The 22,223-nt window shown below is 42.7% G+C and overlaps 1 protein-coding gene and 1 long non-coding RNA gene across 2 annotated transcripts; one reads left to right on the top strand and one right to left on the bottom strand.

Moving 5' to 3' along the window:
• The first annotated feature begins 1,311 nt into the window (after nt 1-1,311).
• On the top strand, nt 1,312-20,055 carry cyp27b1 (cytochrome P450, family 27, subfamily B, polypeptide 1). Its single transcript, XM_080728994.1, has 9 exons — nt 1,312-1,833; nt 6,750-6,940; nt 7,288-7,478; nt 8,188-8,388; nt 9,066-9,229; nt 11,116-11,282; nt 12,023-12,104; nt 17,588-17,794; nt 17,960-20,055. The coding sequence occupies exons 1-9, from the start codon at nt 1,516-1,518 to the stop codon at nt 18,074-18,076; spliced, it is 1,638 nt and encodes a 545-aa protein (XP_080585120.1). The 5' UTR covers nt 1,312-1,515; the 3' UTR covers nt 18,077-20,055.
• On the bottom strand, nt 18,552-20,655 carry LOC308287745. The gene is made up of 2 exons (XR_013962156.1): nt 20,001-20,655; nt 18,552-19,805 (listed from the first exon to the last, which is right to left on the bottom strand). It is a non-coding gene; the product is annotated as an uncharacterized lncRNA (long non-coding RNA).
• Between the last annotated feature and the right edge of the window lie 1,568 nt (nt 20,656-22,223).

Raw genomic sequence — 22,223 nt, 5'->3', positions numbered from 1 at the left:
CCCTGCTTCATCTCTCTCTCAACTAAGGGGTCCTCCTCGGCCTGAAAACATTGAAGACCCCTGCTATACGCTAAGCACAACAAGCAAGTTCATGAGCAACAGCCGTTATCAAAGTGTCATGGCCCTCCGTCCACACTTGGACTGCATGGTGCCAGCATCATTTGTATCAAGAACTGATAAAAGCAATTGATAATAACCGATAAAAGTCTGACTTGTATGTGAACTCTAGTCTTTATCCATTAAGAAGAATTGTTGCTTTAACTTTGGACTCTACACCAATCTATAATAGATTAGTTTGCTTCCAGGCTATTTCAGGATGCTGGCTTATTGACATAGCCTATTACCCGTAACTATAGGCCTGTTTATTTATTTGCCCCATTTAAGCCGCCAAGCTGTTCATATGTGAATATTTTATAGATGGTAAGTGTGTGTGTGTGTGGGGGGGGGGGGGGGGGGGGGGTAACAGTATTATCCTTTGTCGTGATAAAAACATCACTCACAATAATCTTATGGCAGAGATGTGAAATTGTGAAACAGTCATACATGAATTGAGCAGCACATTCAGGCTTGGTAGGCCTACCATCTAACCTGATTCAGTAGTCCTACCATTTAAACCCTGATCGAGTAGGCCTACCATTTAAAGCCTGATCGAGTAGGCCTAACATTTAAACCCTCTACACTGCATTTGGTACACTATTATTTCGCTCTACACAAATCAATTCTCCAAAAATAGTAGATCTACTCACAACATGTTGCTTTTCAAGGCCTTATGACCATCACCGTGAATGTTCCCCCCAGAATATAAGGGGGGGGGGGGGTCAATTGGTTAAAAAAGGGCATTTTAAGCGCATATTATTTTGATTATCGAGATGTAATCGCAATCATTTTTGACACAATAATCGTGCAATGTAGTTTCCCTATCTTCCCTTCCCTGTGTGTGTGTGTGTGTGTGTGTGTGTGTGTGTGTGTGTGTGTGTGTGTGTGTGTGTGCGTGTGCGTGCGTGCGCGCGCGTGCGTGCGTGCGTGTGTGTGTGTGTGTGTAGGAGGGGGGGCGGGGTCGCCTTAGGTCCCTATACAGCAGAGAGCAGAGAGAAAGAGATCAGCTGCAGACATACATACAGAGTACAGACATGGTGGGGGTGCACATACATTGTGTGTTGTTTACCCTCCGTCTCCACGTGCTGTGAATCGGGGTAGGGCTCTCCCCCAGCCCGCTGATTGGACGCACCCTCCAAATTCCCTGCTCAGGTGGGCGGGGCCTGTAACACACGAGAAAAAAAAGAAAAACAGCTTTGTCCCCTGCAGCAGCTTATGGCTGGGTGGTGTATGTATGTATGTATGTATGTGTGTGTGTGTGTGTGTGTGTGTGTGTATGTATGGTGGTGTAGTGACTGGTGTGGGTAGGTCTAACTAGCTCTGACCCGCTCCTTATAAATACAAGCGCCCTATCCTCTCTGCTGAGATAATGAGCATCCAGAGTCCAGACCCATCCAGCAGCAGCTGCAACAGAACCCTATGATATCAGCTAGGAGGACAACCAGCAGGATGCTGCAGCAAGCCCTCAAAGTGTCCGGGTCTCCCACCCTCATCAAGTGGATGGAGAGGTGGGCTGAGAGCGCGTCTGCCCTGGTGAGGGGCGCAGGCAGCGACCAGCAGCAGCAGCAGCAGCAGCAGCAACAGCACCAGCCAACCCAGACCTCCACCTCCACCACCCAGACCTCCAGCAGGAGCTCCTCTGTCAAGACCCTGGGCGACATGCCAGGACCTTCCGTGCTCGGCTTCGCCTGGGATCTGTTCGCCAAACGGGGACTGTCGCGGCTCCACGAGTTGCAGGTAATTACATAAAAAGTTCACGCAGACAGTTTAACGACTTTAAACCCTTGAGAGAGTGGAGTCGCCCCAGGCCAGGGCTCCATATTAGTGTATTTTTCGTTTTCTGTTATTGCGGGGAATTGGAAACCTTTCGCTGAAAATAGCCGATCGACAAGCTCACAATGCAGATCTGCTATTTTCTGCGAAAGCCTTCCCCGCAATAAAGGATGCTAGGGAAGTGGTTAAATCAATGTAATTATGACAAAATATAATTGTACAGTAATATTAGTAGGCCTATGCATGTTTGCATAACTGCAGAGCGAGGAGTATGCATGGAACCCTGCTTGCTTGCTTGATTGAATAATTGATTGTTTGAATAGGCATACTTTATTAGCAGTTTGCTTATAGGAAAAGCACAGGACAGTACAGTTCAGATTATACAAGGTCTGCTAAATAGGATATCATATTAGGATTTTAAACCAAAGAAAGCACTATATGGCTTGTTTACACTGGGGTCCTCCTTTGTAGGCTACTGGTGTCTTGACTGGATAATATAACCCAATCTAAAGAGGTTCCTTTTAAATCACACTGCAAAATGCATGCAGGATCATATAGGGAGAGTTCTCTATAAAGAAATAAGTGTTAATGTATGACGATTATTATTACCTATTTATATTTATAGGCTATACTTAATCATATTGGCTATATTAGCTATTTTAGTAGATGCATGTAAAAGTGAATTTCTTTATTTGTCCACAAAAGAACGCTTTGATTGACTAATTGATTGAATACTTTATTATCAATTTGCAAATTGTAATATTAATGCTAAAAGATACAAAAAACCCTGGAGGGCTTGTTTCCATCGTGGTCCTGTGTATTCAATTCATCAAGACATATAAAGGCATACAGTACAATACTATACAAGAGATCATCAATACTAGGAGCAGTATATTTTACAGTTTTTCCAAGTATATACTTTATTTTGTCCAGCTAGAAGACTTCCAGGTCTATGTCCAGTTGCAGATTGCAGACATTCAGGGGTGTCACAAGGGGGGACTGAGAAAAGTGGGACTGAGTTACTAGGGCCCAAGGTGGAGGGGCCTTAATTATTGTATACTTTAGCTGTTGAAAAATAGCAGATATACAAGCTCACAGCGCGGCGTGCTGCAAGCTTGTAGATCTGCTATTTTTGAAAAGTCGTGGGAATGTGTGCAAATCTTTGAATATATGTATTTTTTAAGTGAACATTTGTAACTCAAATATTGATTCTGGGGGGGTCCCTGGAACTAAATATATTGAGATGGGGGTCCGTGGCCAAATACATATCATTTTTGGGGGTCCTTCATGTGAAAAAGTTTGAGCACCACTGACATAGAAACATAGGTTTTTCAAAAAACCTTGGAAGGATTTAAAATATTCAAAGACTTGCACAAATTTTCACGATTTTTCAAAAATAGCACATCTACAAGCTCGCACGCGGCACTCGGTGCTGCGTGCGAGCTTATATATTTGCTATTTTTCAATAGTTAAAGCACAAAATAATGGGTAATAATGCGTTCCCAGTCTAAATGGGTTAAACCCACTCCCCCTACGAAGAACATTCATGGGGGGCCCACAGTGCATTCTTGCACCCAGGGCCCAGAATTTGGTGCGACACCCCTGGCTGTTCATAGGGCGTTCCACATGTTGGTGACATAACAGTAGAATGAATTCATCCCCATGTTTGTGCCGAATCTGATCAGCTTATAACCAAGCATTGCATTTACCCATTCAGGCCTAGAATTATTGAATGCTTTAAGCAGTGACAAATAGCAGATATACAAGCTCACAGGTGCCGCGCTGCGAGCTTGTAGATCTGCTATTTTTGAAAAATCGTGAAAATTAGAATTTTGACCCGATTCTATAAGTGTCTTTTGAATCCTTCTAAGGTTTATTTGAAAAACCCTATGTTTCTATGTCAGCAATCTGGCCAGCCATCGTCAAAGAAAAGGTCCTTTTCATTTAGCTGGAGCTCAGTTAGTCTGTTCTTGAGAGACTACTGTGTCAGTGGTTCTCAAACCTTTTCATGTGAAGGACCCCCAAAATGATATGTATTTGGCCACGGACCCCCATCTCAAAATATTTAGTTCCAGGGACCCCCCAGAAGCAAAATTTTAGTTACAAAAGTACGCTTTGAAAATACATATATTCAAAGATTTGCACACATTTTCACGACCTTTTCAAAAATAGCAGATCTACAAGCTCGCAGCGCGGCACTCGGTGCCGGGCTGTGAGCTTGTATATCTGCTATTTTTCACTGGTTAAAGCATTCAATTTAATAGGCTATAGGTCAACTCATCACCCCATCATGCATGCAGTGTTTTTCAACATACAAAATGAGTGGACAATAATATTACCAGAAACACATAAAGAGCTAACACTGAATGACCATAACAGGTCTGTAACTCTAAGATGTATGGGGGTCCTTGCAAGTAAAACATTTGAGAACCACTAGTACTAGTGGAGTCCCAATCTGGCCAGCCATCGTCAAAGAAAAGGTCGATCCTTTTCACTTGACTGGAGCTCAGTTGTAACCATAGACTGTATAAAAGATATGGACAAAGCGAAGCCATTGGTTTCTATGCAGCGCAAATGACACAATATGGGTCCTTGGCATGGGTGTCGCCATCATAGATTGAAAAACGGTCACGTGCAACCGCAGGGATACATGGGAGAATGTGGTCGGAGCCTCCCGAAATACAGCACACGAAGAAGAACACAGCCGGATGGTATCAGTTTAGTTGGCCACGCCCCCCGCAACTTTATCATCAATTTGAACATAAATGGGACCTTATTTTCACAAAACGCATATCATCGTGATTGAAAGGCAATTTTTAACTAGCGATAGGAACCATAAAGTATTCATGAAAATGTTAATTAAGGTTAGAACACGAAAGGGGAAAATTAATGGGATCCAATGGAGAACAATTCTTTTTGCAACCGGCCAGGGGGAAAACAGCGCAACTAGCGGCCAATCATAGGAAGTTTTAGTTCCGTATAGAGCATCGCAGTTGAAGCCCCACCCCGTCCTCACTCTGGTGTCGGAAGCGTTTTCCGCATTCATTTCTTCCATAGACATTTCATAAAGTATTTATTTAAACGTTTTTAAGCCTTGGACAAAAACACCTCGGCTGGAGAGGGATCATGTCAATATTCACATTTTTTTTAATGCAAAGATTAATTAGAAAGCTGAAAAAAAGGACAGGGTACAAGACTGTGTACATCATTATTTTTAAAATCGCGGAAACTACACTCCCAGAATGCCTTGCGAATGTTGTTGTTGTTTCCTGAAATACAGCCCTTAAATCACGCTCAGTTTAGTTGTCCAGGCCAGCATATGGCCTGAAATGTAGTGATTGTCATCTCTGTGGACTCTCTTATCGTCATCTTTAACACAGTGCATCATATTTGTAAAAGAAAGTATTCGCTCACGCAGTTCTGCTGATGTGCAATAATCTGCCGGGCAGACAGGGGGCAGTAAGCTACTTCCGCGGTAACCGCAAGATATGTGAAAGAAGAAGAAGCTAGACCAATCACAGACGTCGTTTTTACGTTTAGCAGCATGGGAAATGCAGTTCTTCTCCGTGCGATCTTGATTAAAACGTGTTTTTAATAAAACTAGAGTGATTGCATACATACTCGGGGGTTCTACATGAGCATATGGAACCATTTTACAACCACCAGCCTAGTGGTAAGTGTACATTGAATTGCTACGACTTTGTGGCTGATAATGAAAAATCCTATGGTAAATATGAATGGCCAGCTTGCTTCCGACACCTCACTGCGATGCTCTATTGGGCTCATTTTAAATCAGCGGAACTCTCCCCCTGATTGTAACTCGAGCTCAGTTAGGCTGTTCTTGAAAGACTAGTGGAGTCCTAATATGCCATAGTGTCGTAGTAAAATCAGTGTCATACGGTACATATTCTGAAGCAAACCTGGAGACTGACATTCAGTAAATAAGAACATTATAATGTGTGTATTCAAAAAGTCACACCTAGTGTGAACTGAAGTGAGTGGTGCTATTTATGAGTTTGTTTCATTAAGCGTCCTGCAGAGCTTGGCCAATGTGACCCTGTGCGTACAACACACTTTGAGCGCTTTGTGCCAAGATGTAGGCCAGATGCAGGCCACACTTCAGAGCGTGGACAGTTTTCTTTTGGGCCTACACGAAACTTTGAGCACTTTGCGCCAATATGTAGGCCAGATGTAGGCCACGATTGAGTGCCGCGCTGTGAGCTTGTATATCTGCTATTTTTGAATAGTTAAAGTACCCAGGGCCCAGAATTTGGTGCGACACCCCTGGCCATGGACACAGACAAGTCTTACCCACAGACCAGGGACGTGCTGGCCATTGGGAAAAGCGGGACAACTCCCGAACGTCCGGTTCATTCCCGGCCGGTCCAGGCCGGCCATTAGGAAAAAGATCTAAATAAAATGTCAGCCTTCGTTCCATTTTGGGGGCTGGGCGCCGTGGGCGGCCAACAAAGTAAATCGTCACTGTCGGGCAGAAACCTTGTATCTCCAAGTTTCAAATGTATACATTTTTTCGCAAAGCAAAGCCCTGCTTCATCATACAAGGCCGTTGCACAAAAGTAGTGAAAACAGCAGATCTACAAGCACACAACGCCTCGCACCGCGAGGCGTTGTGTGCTTGTAGATCGGCTGTTTTCACTAGTTTAAATCATTTTTAAAATGATAAATACAAAACAAACGGTTTTGGACATACAAGGTTTCCACCCGACAACGACGAAATATAACAAAAAAAAAAGAAATGAGGGCCTCTCCAACTCTTTTTCCCGGGCTGAATCAGGGGCCCAGCATGTCCCTGCCACGGACACACGTGTCCGTGTGCGGACATATTGACGACCCCTGCCCTTCCCCCTGTGTGTTCTCAGCTAGAAGGCCTGAAGCGGTACGGGCCCATGTGGAAGGCCAGTTTCGGACCCATCCTCACGGTCCACGTGGCCGAGCCGGCGCTCATAGAGCAGGTGTTGAGACAGGAGGGACAACACCCCATGAGGTCCGACCTGTCCTCATGGAAGGACTACCGCAGAGACAGAGGACATCACTACGGACTCCTGACCTCGTGAGTTTAACCCATTTACACCTCGAACGCATTATTACGCATTGTTTTGTGCTTTAACTATTGAAAAATAGCAAACATTTGTCTTTAAACATTTCAAATGCTTCTAAGGTTTTTTTTTTTAAACTATGTTTCTATGTCAGTGGTGCTCAAACCTTTTCATGTGAAGGACCCCCAAAATGATATGTATTTGGCCACGGACCCCCATCTCAAAATATTTCGTTCCAGAAGCAAAATTTGAGTTACAAATTTTTCAATAGCTTAAGTATAAAATAACTAAGGTCCCTCCACCTTGGGCCCTAGTAACTCAGTCCCACTTTTCCCCCCCTTGTGACGCCCCTGCTGCTCAGTGAAGGGGAGGAGTGGCAGACCGTTCGCAGCCTCCTGGCGAAGCACATGTTGCGCCCCAAGGCGGTGGAAGCGTACGACCGGACCCTGAACGGTGTGGTCAGCGACCTCATCGCCAAGCTGCGTCTCCGTCGCCAGCGCCACGGCCTCATCAGAGACGTCGCCAGCGAGTTCTACCTCTTTGGCCTGGAGGGTGAGATAGATTTACCTACTGTTTACTGTCTGTCTGTTATGTGACCATACCAATGTTTCCTGTTGAGATTGGCACATTTCACCCAGGTTTTTTTCATCTCACTCACTTCACTTTATCTGCTGACCTCACTCAGCAACGAAATAAACAGGAAATAAACAAAAATACAAATAAAACAATTCACAGGAGGCAAGCAGTGATCACCTCATGATGTGCACTCACTGCAATGTAGTTTCAAATGCACAACACTGCAGGCACTTGTTGAGAGTGAAAAAATAAGAAGACCAGTGTGACATGTGTGATCTGGACAGCTTACTTACGTTTTTATTTATGTATTTCTATTTCTAAGCATTTTATGTATAATGTTGATGTATTGATGTCTTACATCAATGTCTGTCCTTGCTCTGGATTAAGAGTGTCTGCTAAATGCCTAAATTGTTCATGTCCAAGTTCAGTGGATAAATGATAAATGGTGCATTTATATAGCACCTTTTATCCAAGGAACTTTAAATAGATTGTGCATGGACTGATGGCGGAGGAAACCATGCAAGGAACCAACCTGCTCATCGGGAGCAGTTAAGGACACTTCGACACCAACTCTGGGGGAGCCCGGGATCAAACTGGGAACCTTCTGGTTGCCATGCGGCCGCTTTACCTCCTGAGCCACTGCCGCCCCGTAATGTTCTCTCCTTGTCCTGTGCTTGTTTTACAGGGATCTCCTCTGTGCTGTTTGAGTCCAGGGTGGGCTGCCTGGACCCGGTGGTCCCTCCAGAGACGGAGCTCTTCATCCAGTCCATCAACACCATGTTTGTGATGACCCTCCTGACCATGGCCATGCCCCGCTGGCTGCACCAGCTCTTCCCCAGGCCCTGGAACACCTTCTGCCGGTGCTGGGACCACATGTTTGAGTTCGGTGAGCGGACTTTGCTACCTATTAACTCATACACTACCTGATGATCACATGGAAGTGCGTTCCCAATCTTAGAGCTTTTTCTACTTCATTTAAGAGGACCCTTTGGGGGTCCCCAAATTATTTTGGTGATGATTAGCTTAATGGCTTAATTGTTTTCTCACTCAACAGCTAACCAACCAACATACAGTATAAGTACATACAGGGTATCTGCACATTTCTAAAGAAAGAGGCTAACATTGGGAAGATAGCCGATCTACAAGTTGGAGCTTCTTGTTATTTGGCTATTTTTTGTCGAACCAAGTCAAAATTCTTGTCAGCTTAGGGGGACCCCACTCCCCAGTTCAACATGATTATTTCCATTATCCTAGGGCGGAACATTTCCCAAAAAATAGCAGATCTACAAGCTCAGCGTTGTGAGCTTGTAGATCGGCTATTTTTTGGCAAAGAGATTTGGTAGAGAGTGAAAAAAAGACTATCAAGTACGTTTTACCAATTATAGAGGGCTTAAATGGCACCGGATATGCAGCTCTGCAAATAAAAGGTGAATTGATCCCAGTGCATGACGGATCGGACGATTTCACGATAAATGGAATCTCCACGATACGATTATCGCGAGTGCTTTTTTTATCACGATAAACGATAATATCGCGTATCGTCCCATCCCTACCCTGGTGTAGGTAAAGGTCACATAGACCGGCGTCTGAAGGAGGAGGCAGAGAGGATGGAGCGCGGGGAGAAGGTGGAGGGACGCTACCTCACCTACTTCCTGTCCCAGACGGGACTGCCCATGAAGACCGTCTACAGCAACGTGACGGAGCTGCTGCTGGCCGGCGTGGACACCGTAAGACACCTGGCATTCAGCTCAGCTTCACTGTGATTGGTGGATTGATTGATTGATTGATTGATTGATTGATTGATTGATTGATTGATTGATTGATTGATTGATTGATCGAGTGATCGAGGGATTGAATACTTTACGCAGAAATGTAAACAACACGATGTGGTACAGTCAGACGTTCAGGCTAAACACAAAAAAGACACCATTGTGGTCCTGTGTATTCTATTCATAGCATAACACATTTACACTGTAGGGCATTCACGAATATTCGAATAGTCGGATATTCGACAGGACTGGCCAAACTGTCAAATATTAAGTAAGCAAGAGGCGAACATTGTAAAAATAGCTGATCTACATGCTCACATGCTCACAGTTGTGAGCATGTAGATCAGCTATTTTCACAATATTTATCTGCGGAACCGAGTCACATTAAATGTAATACCTACAATTCCAAGTGCTTGTCAGGGTTCTTATGACTTCCTATCTAGCCAAGCTTTATAAACCATGAAGAAATATATATATATTTTTAAAGAAAAAAAAAAACACGAATATTTGATTTCAGTGAACAACGTCGAATAGTGACTTTGATATTCGAATATTCGAATATTTGGTGAATGCCCTATTACACAGTAATACATGTCATCAGCAAATACAAAACACGATATGTACAAAGGAGAAAAGGGAAAAACCGTTGGCAGTGAATGACACCTCCCATTTACAGTACCTCCGGTCTCCTGATAGATGTTTTTTCAGGCCAACTTTGAAAGAGACCAGTGTTACACAGCTTTTAATGAATGGTGTCAGGGCATTCCACATTTTGGGAGGCAGAGAGTAATAGACTGAGAACATTCCCATGTTTGTTCAAAATTTTAACCCAGGGGCCTTCAACCTTTTTTAGGCCAAGGACCCCTTAGTTGATGAAGCAGGGACCCCCACCCACACAACCTTTTCATAGATCCCATATACCGTAGTTTAATTGTTTGACAACACTATCTTCAGTATATTTTGAATTCATGTTCATTTCAGATATCTAACCACTTGAACTGTCAATACTTAATTAACTTGACCTTTCACTCTGTAATTGGTCTGCTCCTTTTTCCCCCAGACACCTAAGCTCTTTGCCGAAAATAGCCGATCTACAAGCTCACAACGCCTTGCAGCTTGTAGATCGGCTGTTTTTAGCTAAAGTTCTCGGAATATGGAAGCTAGGGTTAAAGTGGTTGATATATAAAACGATAAAAAAAAAGTTTCTATCACACAAAGATTTGGAGGACCCCCTGTTCTAACTCTGAGGACCCCCTAGGCCTAGGGGTCCCAGACCCCCTGTTGAAGACCACTGTTTTAAAGGTGTATTCAGTGATAATGAAAGTGGCCAGGGGTCATCTTGTTCCTTACTGGCCTTACAGCGTGGAAATGTTTAGTTTTTTATAGATTTTTTACACCATTATAATGTTCTCGTTTCGATCATTAGACCCAATCACTGAATATCGGTAGGCTTACGCCTCCAGGTTCAGGATATGTATGATACTGATTTACTACGAGACTGTGGCATTTTATGAGTTCGGTAGTTTACAATCTAGGCATTTAGCAGACGTTCTTAATTCAGAGCGACTGTGGTTCTCAAAACTTTTATTTTGACCATCATAACTAAAAAATATAACATAACTACAGCCATACTCTATCCTGATTGGTGGAGGACTGGCTGGCCACCTCTGAAAACCGAATCTAGCTATGCTTGCAACACGGGCCATTGTGGAAGTCCTTATATGGTCAGCACACATTCTAGTGAGGAGAATGAATGGAAAATGTACCAATTAAAAATGTATTTTAATGAAATACAATCACTGAATATACCTTTAACCTGTTGCTGTGTGTGTGCGTGTGTTCAGATCTCCAGTACTCTCTCCTGGTCGCTGTATGAGCTCTCCAGACACCCTGACATCCAGGCGTCTCTTCGTAAGGAGGTTCTGACCGTTCTGGACGGTCGCAGCGTGGCCGATGCAGCCGACGTGGCCCGCATGCCTCTCATGAAAGCCACGGTCAAGGAAGTGCTCAGGTATGTCAATGACAACTCCATGGATTCATGATGTGTTTTATTTTTATGAGGGGCGTTTACTCCCCAACGTGCAGAGTAACGTTAGAGAGGCAGGGGCTGACATTTCTAATAGGGCCTTTTGGTGAAAATATCACGACGCGTTGTGAGCTTGAAGGTCTGCTATTTTCGTTGCTTGATACCACATTGAACTAAGCATGATCAAGTCAATACCTGAGATGTGGCGTAGCGGCATGGATTTCTACTCAGAGAGGGCAATTCTTTCAACATAAGATGCTGCATTCAAGTTCAGGAGAGTTTGGACAAGGCATGGCATGGAAAGGCGGCATTTGCATTTCTTTCACCATATAGTGAAAACTGCATTCATGGTCTGGAGAGGGTAGCTTTTACAGACGTATAAAAAGGCAGGGGCTCAAGCCCCCTTTGATGTCTATGTGTGCACGTGCATGCCAACAGTGATAAGGATTTTAGTGGTAGTCGGTAGTGGAAAAAGTGTGCAATCTTTTTTGCTTAAGAAAAACAATAAGTAAAGTGTTATTTCTGTAAACGTACAAAAGTATTGGCATCAAAATATACTTAAAGTACAAAAAGTAAAAGTACTAAAATAGCAGTACCACAAGCTCACAGTGCGTCGCATTCCAACTCGCTGTTGGTGTGAACTCAGCGTAAATGCATTATAAAGGTTCTTTATAATGAGTCTTTTATTGCACAACAAGCACACTGAATTTTTTTTTGCTTTCCAGGTTGTATCCTGTTATCCCAGCCAACGCCAGGGTCATCACAGAAAGAGACATCCAAGTTGGCGGTTATATTATTCCAAAAAATGTGAGTAGGAATTAGATTTTTATAGCTCTCCTTGTATTGCCCACACCTAAGATTTCATTTTCTTTTTTCTTTTTTGTAAACGAACGAATACCCTACAGTAGGGTTCCCCAATAGGCGGCCCGCGGGCCATTTGCGGCCCGCGGGCACACAAGCACACATAGTGGAGTTCCTTGTACATGTAATTTTTTGTTTTCATTTCAAATTTGTGTTAAAGTTTATTTTTCACTTCCAATTTGTAGATGATGGTCTATAGAACAATTTTGGTTCGAGTGTCAAGACAGTAGATTGAAGAAAAATATAGTTTTTGCCCTATTTCTAAAATGACCAAAATCGGAATTGTGTCTTAGTTTTCCCACAACTGCTGTGTAATATATATATTTGTTATTGCTATATCTAGTCAATACTGTGTGGGGAATCAATTGGAGTTACATTTTTTTCCTATACCACAATATAGTGCCATTGGCTTTAACAACTACTAGAACAATATTTTAACAAAGACAAAATAAATCTAACACCTATATACAGTCTGCTCTGGTCTAGCTAGTTCTCACAAGTAGGCCTACATTTGCACAGATGTGTGCATTTCAACTTTTCCTTCATGTAACTGCACCAAGTGCAGGTTGGCATACAAGCACTTTTACAAGTGCACTTACTTTAATATATCCTTGGTAAGGGGCAGAGTGGTCCAAATGGTCCAAAATAATCCCATAATCAGTGGGACTGTGGACGGTCATCATGGACCTGAATGAACCAGTAAGACTCCCTAATCGGGAGATAAGCAACCGTCATACACAAACTTTAGAAGGCAAAGGTAGCCAATCAGGAGGGAATATGGGAAATGGGACTGATCCATGTTGATGACATGACTATAGAGACACTGTGTACCGCTTTGTGTGATTTTAGGGAAGAATCTGTTGGAGCAGTGTCCAAAAATGTGTTTTGCAAGAATCTGCCTCATGGTGGCGCTAGAAGAGGGCCATGTGTGAGAAATGGGTGGAGGTTGTGGTTTTGCAACCAAGGAGTGTGTGTGCAATGTTTGGCATGGATCGGGGCAACGGTGGCGGAGATATGAGTAGGGCAAAAGTGTGACGTGTGACTGACAGACAGACTGACAGCCGGTGGAGGTTTTGATTGACAGAGTACTACACATATGCAGATACATACATACGGTATGTGCTGTTGCCCAGGCACTTGCTTGGAAGACTGTTCAGATGTTGATCCAAAGCATCAGTTGGGGGTGGAGTTTTTTCCACATCCCTAGTTTTCTGTGAGAATTGTGTCATTCAACAGGAGGCACTGCTCTGAAGGGAGTCAAGGACTTCAAGTACCTGGGCTCATGGGTCAACTCAACAGAACAAGATCTTCAAGTGAGGAAATCACTTGCACGGAGGGCCCTTAATGGCATGGCTAGTGTATGGAACTCCAACCTCCCCCGACAAACCAAACTCAGCTTCTTCTATGCGATGGTAGAGTCTGTTCTCCTATATGGCAGTGAATGCTGGACCTTGCTCTGCAGAAGTCTCTAGACGGGTGCTACACCAGAATGTTACGTGTAGTGCTCAACATCAGCAAGAGTTCACATGTCAGCAACAAGAATCTGTATGCTGGAATATTAAGGGTGAGCGATAAAATAGCAGCCAGGAGAATGAGACTTGCAGGACACTGACAAAGACACCAGGAGCTGCCAGCCAGCAAACTGGTGCTGTGGGAACCAACACATGGGCACCGGTCACGAGGACGTCCCACACTTACATACCGGTATGTGGATGTACTCAAGAAAGACGCAGGAGCGCAAAGCACCAGCGAGCTGGCCGGATGTATGGAAAACCGGGATGACTGGAAGCGACGATGGAAGGCTCATCTGAGGACGACCTAGAGAGAGATGGCCGCATTCAGAGCCTGGATGTGATGAAAATTACACAGAAGCACTACAACAACATCTGTGTCACCAGTATGCACCATCCCAAGTGATGATGTTTGGAGGGCATAGAGAAGATGTAGGCCTACTAGGACACAAGTGTCAGCTTCCTCATGGTTGCATTGATCCACTGTTTCCAACATGGTGGACTTGATCACCTGCAGTAATGTAGACATCCTTGTCATCTGGAAACTGTGAATATGTTAACAACTTACTTGAAAGGAATGAGTACAGTTCCTTCTTACTTAACAGCTCCTTCTTGTTGTCAATGTTTCCCAGAAACCTTTGCCAATTTCAGTACTCCACCATCAATAACAAAAGTCATAAACAATTGGCACAACTAACTCCTTCTGAACAGAAACCTCCTCAACAGAAATCACATCCAGGCTCTGAATGTGGCTGCGGAAATCTGGATCTCCTTCAAAAAAAGCTGGAAAGATTACTAGAATGATCTCCTTGAATACCATCGCCTATCCATGCAGCCATGGCTCTATCCATGCATTCACTGGCTCAGACAGCACATTGTCATTCAAATCCATGGCAGGGTAAGCGATCCTGCTACAAGGTGATGCGCAAAGTGCCATCCCTGATGGAAGAATTTGTAACCCTCGCTGACACTCCAACACAAGCATCTCCAAGGCTGAAAAAAGTGGGCAATGATGTTGATCATGTTCGAATGACACAATTCTCACATAAAACTAGGAACGTGGAAAGGATTCCCCCCCAACTGATGCTTTGGATCAACATCTGAACAGAAGCGTCTTCCAAGCAAGCGCCTTGGCGACAGCACGTAACTATGTATCTGCATGAATATGTTCATTCAGGTCCATGATGACCGTCCACAGTCCCACTGATTATGGGATTAGTGGTCCCATTTGGACCACTCTGCCCCTTGCCAAGGATATATTAAAGTGTGAAGTGCACTTGTAAACGTGCTTGTATGCCAACCTGCACTCGGTGCAGTTGCAGAAATGTTGAAATGCACACGTCTGTGCAAATGTACTTGTGAGAACTTGCTAGACCAGAGCAGACTGTATATTAGATTAGAATGTTTATTCTTTGTTAAAATATTGTTCTAGTAGTTGTTAAAGCCAATGGTACTATATTGCGGTACAGTTAAAACAAATGTAACTGTATTGTTGATGTTGAGTGTAATAACCATGTTATTGTCTAATTTGTGTGAAATATCAGAATATTCAAAACAAATAGTTGACTCCAGTTGATTCCTCACACAGTATTGACTTGATATAGCAATAGAAAAATATATTGCACAAGCAATTGTGGGAAAATTAAGACATGTAAAAAAAATCTTAATTACGATTTTGGTTATTTTTGTTAATAGGGTAAAAGATATATTTTTCTTCAATCTGGTGTCTTGACACTCGAACCAAAATTGTTCTATAGACCATAATCTACAAATTGGAAGTGAAAAATAAACTTTAACACAAATTTGAAATGACTGAGTGTCCAGGCACCCCACTAACAAGCACACAACGCCTCGCGGTGCAAGGCGTTGTGTGCTTGTAGATCGGCTGTTTTCACTAGTTTCATAATTTTTTAAATGATAAATGCAAAACGAACGGTTTTGGACATACAAGATTTTCACCCAACAACGACGATATCTAAACTGTCGCTGGAGTAGCGGGAGCGCCACCGTCACCCCCTGCAATGCTGTGGCCCTCGGCTTGGTACCCTAGACATGATTCGTCCCTTGGGGAAAACTAATTGGGGAACCCTGCCCTACAGCGTCACATGAAAGCATCAAAAATAGCAGATCTACAAGCTTGTACGATATCTACTGTTCCGTCCAAGAGGAAATTCCCTGCTTGGCTTTTTGTGCCTATGAGGTTAAGGCAGTACTATACTTGTTAACCTGTAGATGTCCTAATGTCTCATTGGAGGAGTATGTGTGGTATTTATATTGTATTAAAATGCTCACTCATACATACGTTCTGGATGGCAGCTTTTAATATATAATGTTTTGCATTTTGCTCCCTGGGAAGAAAACAGACTATGTTTTTATGTTGGTGGGTGTGTGGGTGGACATCCCATTGCCTTTTGAAAAGCAGATTGCTCAACCCATTAAGACTTGGTCAAGACTTGGTACTTCTACCATTATGTTATGCTTTAACTACTAAAAAAGAGCAGATATACAAGCTTGTGAAAATATCGTGAACATTTGTGCAAGTCTTTGAATATTTTGACCCCGATTCTGTCTCTAAATGTGTTCTACTGTAAATCCTTCTTCTAAACCAGTGGTTCTCAAACTTTTTCATGTCAAGGACCCCCAAAATTACACGTATTTGGTCGCAGACCCCCATCTCAAAATATGTTGTTCCAGGGACCCCCCCAGATGCAAATATTTGAGTTACAAATCTTAAAAAAGGTGTATTCAAAGATTTGCAAAAAAAAAAATGTCACAATATTTCAAAAATAGCTAAAATATAAAATAATGGGATAATACGTATTGAGCTCTTTTAGACTAACAGGGTTGAAGTGAACCATGCCAATGCTGTGAAATGTATCTCTCACAGGTTCTGGATTAGTTTCAGATAAGACTCAGATAAGGTTCTCAGAACCAAGCTCATGTGAGCTTGTAGATCAGCTAACATCTATAGTTTTCTTACAGGTCCATTTGGTTCCATTTGTACACACTGGGTCCTTTGTTAATGGGTCCTTAAAAATAAAACATTTGAAATCCACTACTACTACCGTAGTTGGGACTCCTAATGTACCATGGTGTCATTAATCAGTGTCACACATATTCAGAAGAAAACCTGGAGACTGACATTCAGTAATAGGGTCTTATGATCAAAATAAGAACGCTATAATGGTGCGTAAAAAAGAATTATCTTAAAGGACAACTCCTCCCTAAAACACATTTTCCTACTTATATTGATCCCAAAAGACTGTCCATGTGGTCTATTACGCAGAAATGCCCCTGTTGTCCAGTTTCCCCAGCAAAACCCAGCAGCTCTCATAGCATAGAGTGGAGCCTATAAGCCTATTGCTTTTACACTATTTGTTGTGGTCAAAAGTGTTTTTTATCTTTCATGATTGTGGTACTAGTTGTCATTACAAACACATCCATGTCATCGTTGTCCCACACAAGCCCTCACACTCTGCTAAACAGATGTTATTCTCTTATGCCAAGTCCCGGAAAAGATGCCCTGTGATAGGCCAGTACAGTCACTTTGATTGGCACCTGTGCCGAATGCTCCCCCCAAAACATGATTTATGAGATTGTGGTGGCTTGTGTGGGACAACCAAGGCATGGATGTGTTTGTAATGACAACTAGTAAGACATTCATGAAAAAGAAAATCACTTTTGAACACAACAAATAGTGTAAAAGCGATAGGCTTATAGGCTCCACTCTATGCTATGAGAGCTGCAGGGTTCTGCTGGGGAAACTGGACAACGGGCATTTCTTGGGATCAATATAAGTAGGAAAATGAGCCTAGAAGTGTTTTAGGGAGGAGTTGTCCTTTAAACTTGCCACGGACAAGACCAAGTCTTTGCCATGGCCATGTTACTAACAGTGCAACACCTTTTACTTTCATGCAGACTCTGATCACATTGTGCCACTTCGCCACCTCCCGCGATGCCTCGGTGTTTCCGGACCCAGACTCCTTCCAGCCGCAGCGCTGGCTAAACAGAGAGCAGGGTCATCAGGGTCATCATCCCTACGCCTCCGTGCCGTTTGGCGTGGGGAAGCGCAGCTGCATTGGACGACGCATCGCCGAGCTGGAGCTCTACCTCGCCCTCGCCAGGGTGAGTGGATTAATAATAAGTACTACTACTACTGCTAGGAGCAGTCAAAGTATATTTACAGAAACACATAGGGGGCAAATGTCTTATTTGGCGAGCTAGACGACTTGTCTAAGTCTAGTTACAAATTGCAGTAAAACTGAGTTGTGATTTTTCTTGTCTCTTCAGATCGTGACAGAGTTCGAGGTGAAGCCGGACCCTGAAGGAGGGGAGGCCGTGAAGCCCATGACACGGACCCTCCTCGTTCCGGAGAGCGTCATCAACCTGCAGTTTGTGGAACACTGACCCTTCTGACCTCACACAGACAGCAGTGTCACATGACACACGACAGCCAATGAGAACATCTGCTGGATGTCTCCTGGGCAGCAGAGAGGACTAGAAGGCCAGGTGATCACCTGTGTGGTGCAACCTAACCTTACCCGCCGTGGACCACCTGTGTGGTGCAACCTAACCTTACCAGCTGTGGACCACCTTGGCGCGGCAGATCTACCTGCTGTGGTGGAACACCTTGGCACAGTGGCAGACCGTCGCCCAAGACGGAAATAGCAAGACACGCCATGTCCGGTTTACTTCCCGTATCTGTGTGAAGTTGGCGGACAGATTTTTAGGAGGTAGAAAGCAGGTTGGAGTCTATTGTTTCCAATGGGAGAGTGAACGCGAACACAGCTTCTGAACCATTCTTTAGCTCCATGGTCGCTGAACTAAATATTGGACCCGATTGTCACAAGCCGCACAATAGAAAATCTACTTTATTATTGACCTTTCTCTCTCCCAGCAACTTACTCTCGCGGGATCCAGCACCAGTAAACATTGTATGTTCGCGAGATTTGCCATCAGATGCCGGCGCCCACTTAGGAGACCATTTGTAGTGTTTGTGTACCATGTAGCCTCTAGTGGCTCCAACTGGGATGGTGTATCTTCATAAATGAACAATCTTTGCCTTCACCTGTCAGCTCAGAGAAGGCCCAAAGCCCCTCCCTAACTCCGTACCTTGACGTCCTGTCTTGTAGGTCTCTCACCGCGCGACAGACACTGTCGTGTAGCAGAGCGTCATTTAGGCTTCAGGGAGGTAAAAAACAAAAAAGAAAAAAGAAAAGGATGAGAAAGATTACTGACTGAGCAGACTGAGCAACAGGGTCACTTTGAGTATAGTTGTGTCATTGGCTCTGTTTGAGACTGTAGGCCAAAGACAATTTGTTTCTCAAATCTGATCTTTTTAGGACTGACTGTCTGTCACACTGTTTTAGTTTTCCAAAACTGTTACTTTTCAGGATTCAAATTCAAAACTAGCTACGATCTGCCACTTTTTATTTTATTCTAATTCTCAGAATAGGATACATGTAAAGTGTTGTTTCCTAAAGTCTGACATTATGTACAGTAGTATGTAATTTCCTATAGATTGTGGGCGGATTCCCAGATTGACCAACAGGACAAGGGGACTCAAAAGTATCTTAGTCTTATCTTATAAGGATGTTAAACATTTTACCTACTCAGGTCATACTCAGGTCATAACTCAGATTTATAATAGCCATTCAACGCGTTGTGAGCTTGTAGATCGGCTATTTTTCAATGCGTGACGCTGGCGCACAACGGAGTAGTATTAACGGAGTTAAGTAGTATTAAACCTTAACCCTTTTTACGCCACAAATGTGCTTATGATGCGTAAAAAAGTTATGTTATGGTGCTTATAGTAATGACATAGTTTTTGAAAGGTGCGTAAAAAATGTATGTTTGTATTTTTTTTTTTTTATCTCAACAAAGGATGGCAGCTGTTGAAAACTATTCCTGTTTAGGAAAAGCTAGCCTCGTTCGGAACGTCTCCCTCCACTATATAGCTCCGAGATGAGGTTCTACTCAGTGGGTTGCCCCAAATCAGGACTCACCGGTGAATATCGCCCGGAATGGCCGCTATGCATGTTTTAAATCGCTTATTTAGTCAGCTTGTGGCCAGTCAATGCGTATTACTGCTTCCGTAAAATTGCATTGGGAAAACATGGCACAGGCTGACTTATGCCTCATTCACATACAGACAAGCCAAGCTAATGGTTTGCTTGGTAATTCAATGTATTCTCTATTCAAACCAGCTTTTAAAATTTCCAAGCTGGAAAAAAAGCTTGGAATTTTTTAAAGCTGGTTTGCATAGAGAATACATTGAATTACCAAGCAAACCATTAGCTTGGCTTCTCTCAGTGTGAATGCAGCATAAAACAGCGTTTTAAACGCTTGTTTCAACCCGTTGGTTAGATTTTCCTGTGCGCTAAAATGTAAAATATCTGAGAGCAGGGGGGCCGTCGGGCCGACCTTTACTTTTAGGATACAATGTGTAAAAGATAATGGTAAAATCATGCATAGCGGCCAATATTCTCTGGTGATTCCTGATCTGGGCGTCTTACTGAGTGGAATCTCATCTGGGAGTTATATAGCGGAGGGAGTGGTTTCCGATTGGAGCTAAGGAAAAGCATGATGATTGGTGCCACTGTTCAAAACCCACAAAACATGTTTTATTCTAAACTCAGGCTTTTCTTATATTTAAATGTTTATGGTGCAATGCAAAATCACTGTTATTTATTTATATCTATTATTGTTGCATTTTATAGTATCTAGAAACCGATGCCTAATATTACAATTACATTTTGTAAACATGATATTGGACTTCCTGATTATAAGAATGATGTATTTATTCAAATTTTTTAAACATTTGAAACTGTTACTGTATACTGTACATGTCATCAAAATGTCGCCTATTTGTTGACAATATTTTGAAACTTAAAAGTTTACATCAGTGTTATTATCGAGTCGTCATTTTGTATGAATGTACTGTATTGTGCACTTCCCCCATTCAATTAAAGACAATTTCCTTTCCACAACAAGATTATGAAATTGAATTTCCCAGTGTCAGCTTTTTTTTTTTTTTGGTCATTGGTTCTCAAAATAGCAGATATATACAGTATAAGCAATGAGTTTGTATAATTCAATTCAAAAGGCTTTATTGTCATAACATGTGACAAGTGTTGCCAAAGCACAATTACAATTATGACATAAACAACCAACGGCAATATCTGCAAATGTATATTTATATACATGTATATGTGTGTGTGTGTGTGTGTGTGTGTGTGTGTGTGTGTGTATATATATATATATATATATATATATATATATATATATATATCACTGTCGGGCAGAAACCTCGTATCTCCAAGTTTCAAATGTGTCTGTTTTAAAGTAAAGCCATGCTTCATCAGACAAGGCCGTCGCACAAAAGTAGTGAAAACAGCAGATCTACAAAAACGAACGGTTTTGGACATACAAGGTTTCCACACGACAACGACGATATATATATATATATATATATACAGTATATACTTTTCGGATGGGCCGGGCCCGCGGCCAAAGTACATATCAATTTCGGGGTCCTTGACATGAGAAAGGTTTGAGGAACACTGCTCCATGCAGTCTAGGACGTAACCTGTGGTGGATGGACTAATATTTAAACATTACACTAGACTAGACAGCCTTTTCTTAGAATCAGCCATCACTGTGGAGTCTGACCATGGGGACAGTGTGTTACAGGGCACTGCTACGGCATGGGTCAATCATTAATGCAACACTTCAGTGGTTTGGAGGTATACTTTTACTTTACCATTTTTCCAATACTTTATACTTCTATTCCAGATCATTATTACAAATCACTTGAACCAATTAAGCCCTATTTTACTATTTAGTTTTTTTTAAAGTGTGGCAGTGGCCCAGGAGGTAGAGCGGCCACTTTGGAACCAAAATGTGCCCGGTTTGATCCTGGGCTCCCCTAGAATTAGTGTCGAAGTGTCCTTAAGCAAGACTCTGAACCTCTAACTGCTTCCAATGAGCAGGTTGGTGCCTAATGTGTGTGTGTGTGTGTGTGTGTGTGTGTGTGTGTGTGTGTGTGTGTGTGTGTGTGTGTGTGTGTGTGTGTGTGTGTGTGTGTGTGTGTGTGAAATGGGTGAATGTAATGCACAATCTATGTGAAGTGTTCACTTTGGATAGAAAGTGCTACAGTATATAAATGCACCATTTACCATTTACGACAATGAGCTTGTAGATCTGCTACACATTTTGTCATTTTAATACTCTAAGTACATTTTGAAGCCAAACTTTTGTACTTTTAGTTTGATTGCAGGACTTTTGTTACAGTACTGTATTTCTACATTGTGGTATTGCTACATTTACTTTTACGACTTCAGCCATTCTCACCCTCTCTTCATATAATATACATATACAAACATACAGTATACCGGTATAAGATTGGTGTTCCTCCTGTTTCACAAGTTAGTCTAAGGAAGAGCATTGTTGCTTGAAACGTCACACAGTCTTTTTGGTGCATTAAAGCACTTTTTGCATTGGATCCCTCAGTGTGTGAGCCTTTATCTATTTCTCTTTATACTAGTCGTCGCTC

This window comes from Nannobrachium achirus (assembly GCF_963921795.1).
Source record: "Nannobrachium achirus genome assembly, chromosome: 6".
In the NCBI taxonomy this organism is placed as follows: Eukaryota; Metazoa; Chordata; class Actinopteri; order Myctophiformes; family Myctophidae; genus Nannobrachium; species Nannobrachium achirus.
The sequence above is the reverse complement of the archived record's forward strand: the minus strand, read 5'-3'. Positions and strand labels throughout refer to the sequence as shown.

What these genes read in the sequence shown, in the direction of transcription:
- cyp27b1 (XM_080728994.1), top strand. Translation starts at nt 1,516, where the DNA reads ATGATATCAGCTAGGAGGACAACCAGCAGGATGCTGCAGCAAGCCCTC. An exon ending in CTACCTCTTTGGCCTGGAGG is followed by an intron (nt 7,479 to 8,187) that starts GTGAGATAGATT and finishes CTTGTTTTACAG; the next exon opens with GGATCTCCTCTGTGCTGTTT. An exon ending in ACGGTCAAGGAAGTGCTCAG is followed by an intron (nt 11,283 to 12,022) that starts GTATGTCAATGA and finishes TTTGCTTTCCAG; the next exon opens with GTTGTATCCTGTTATCCCAG.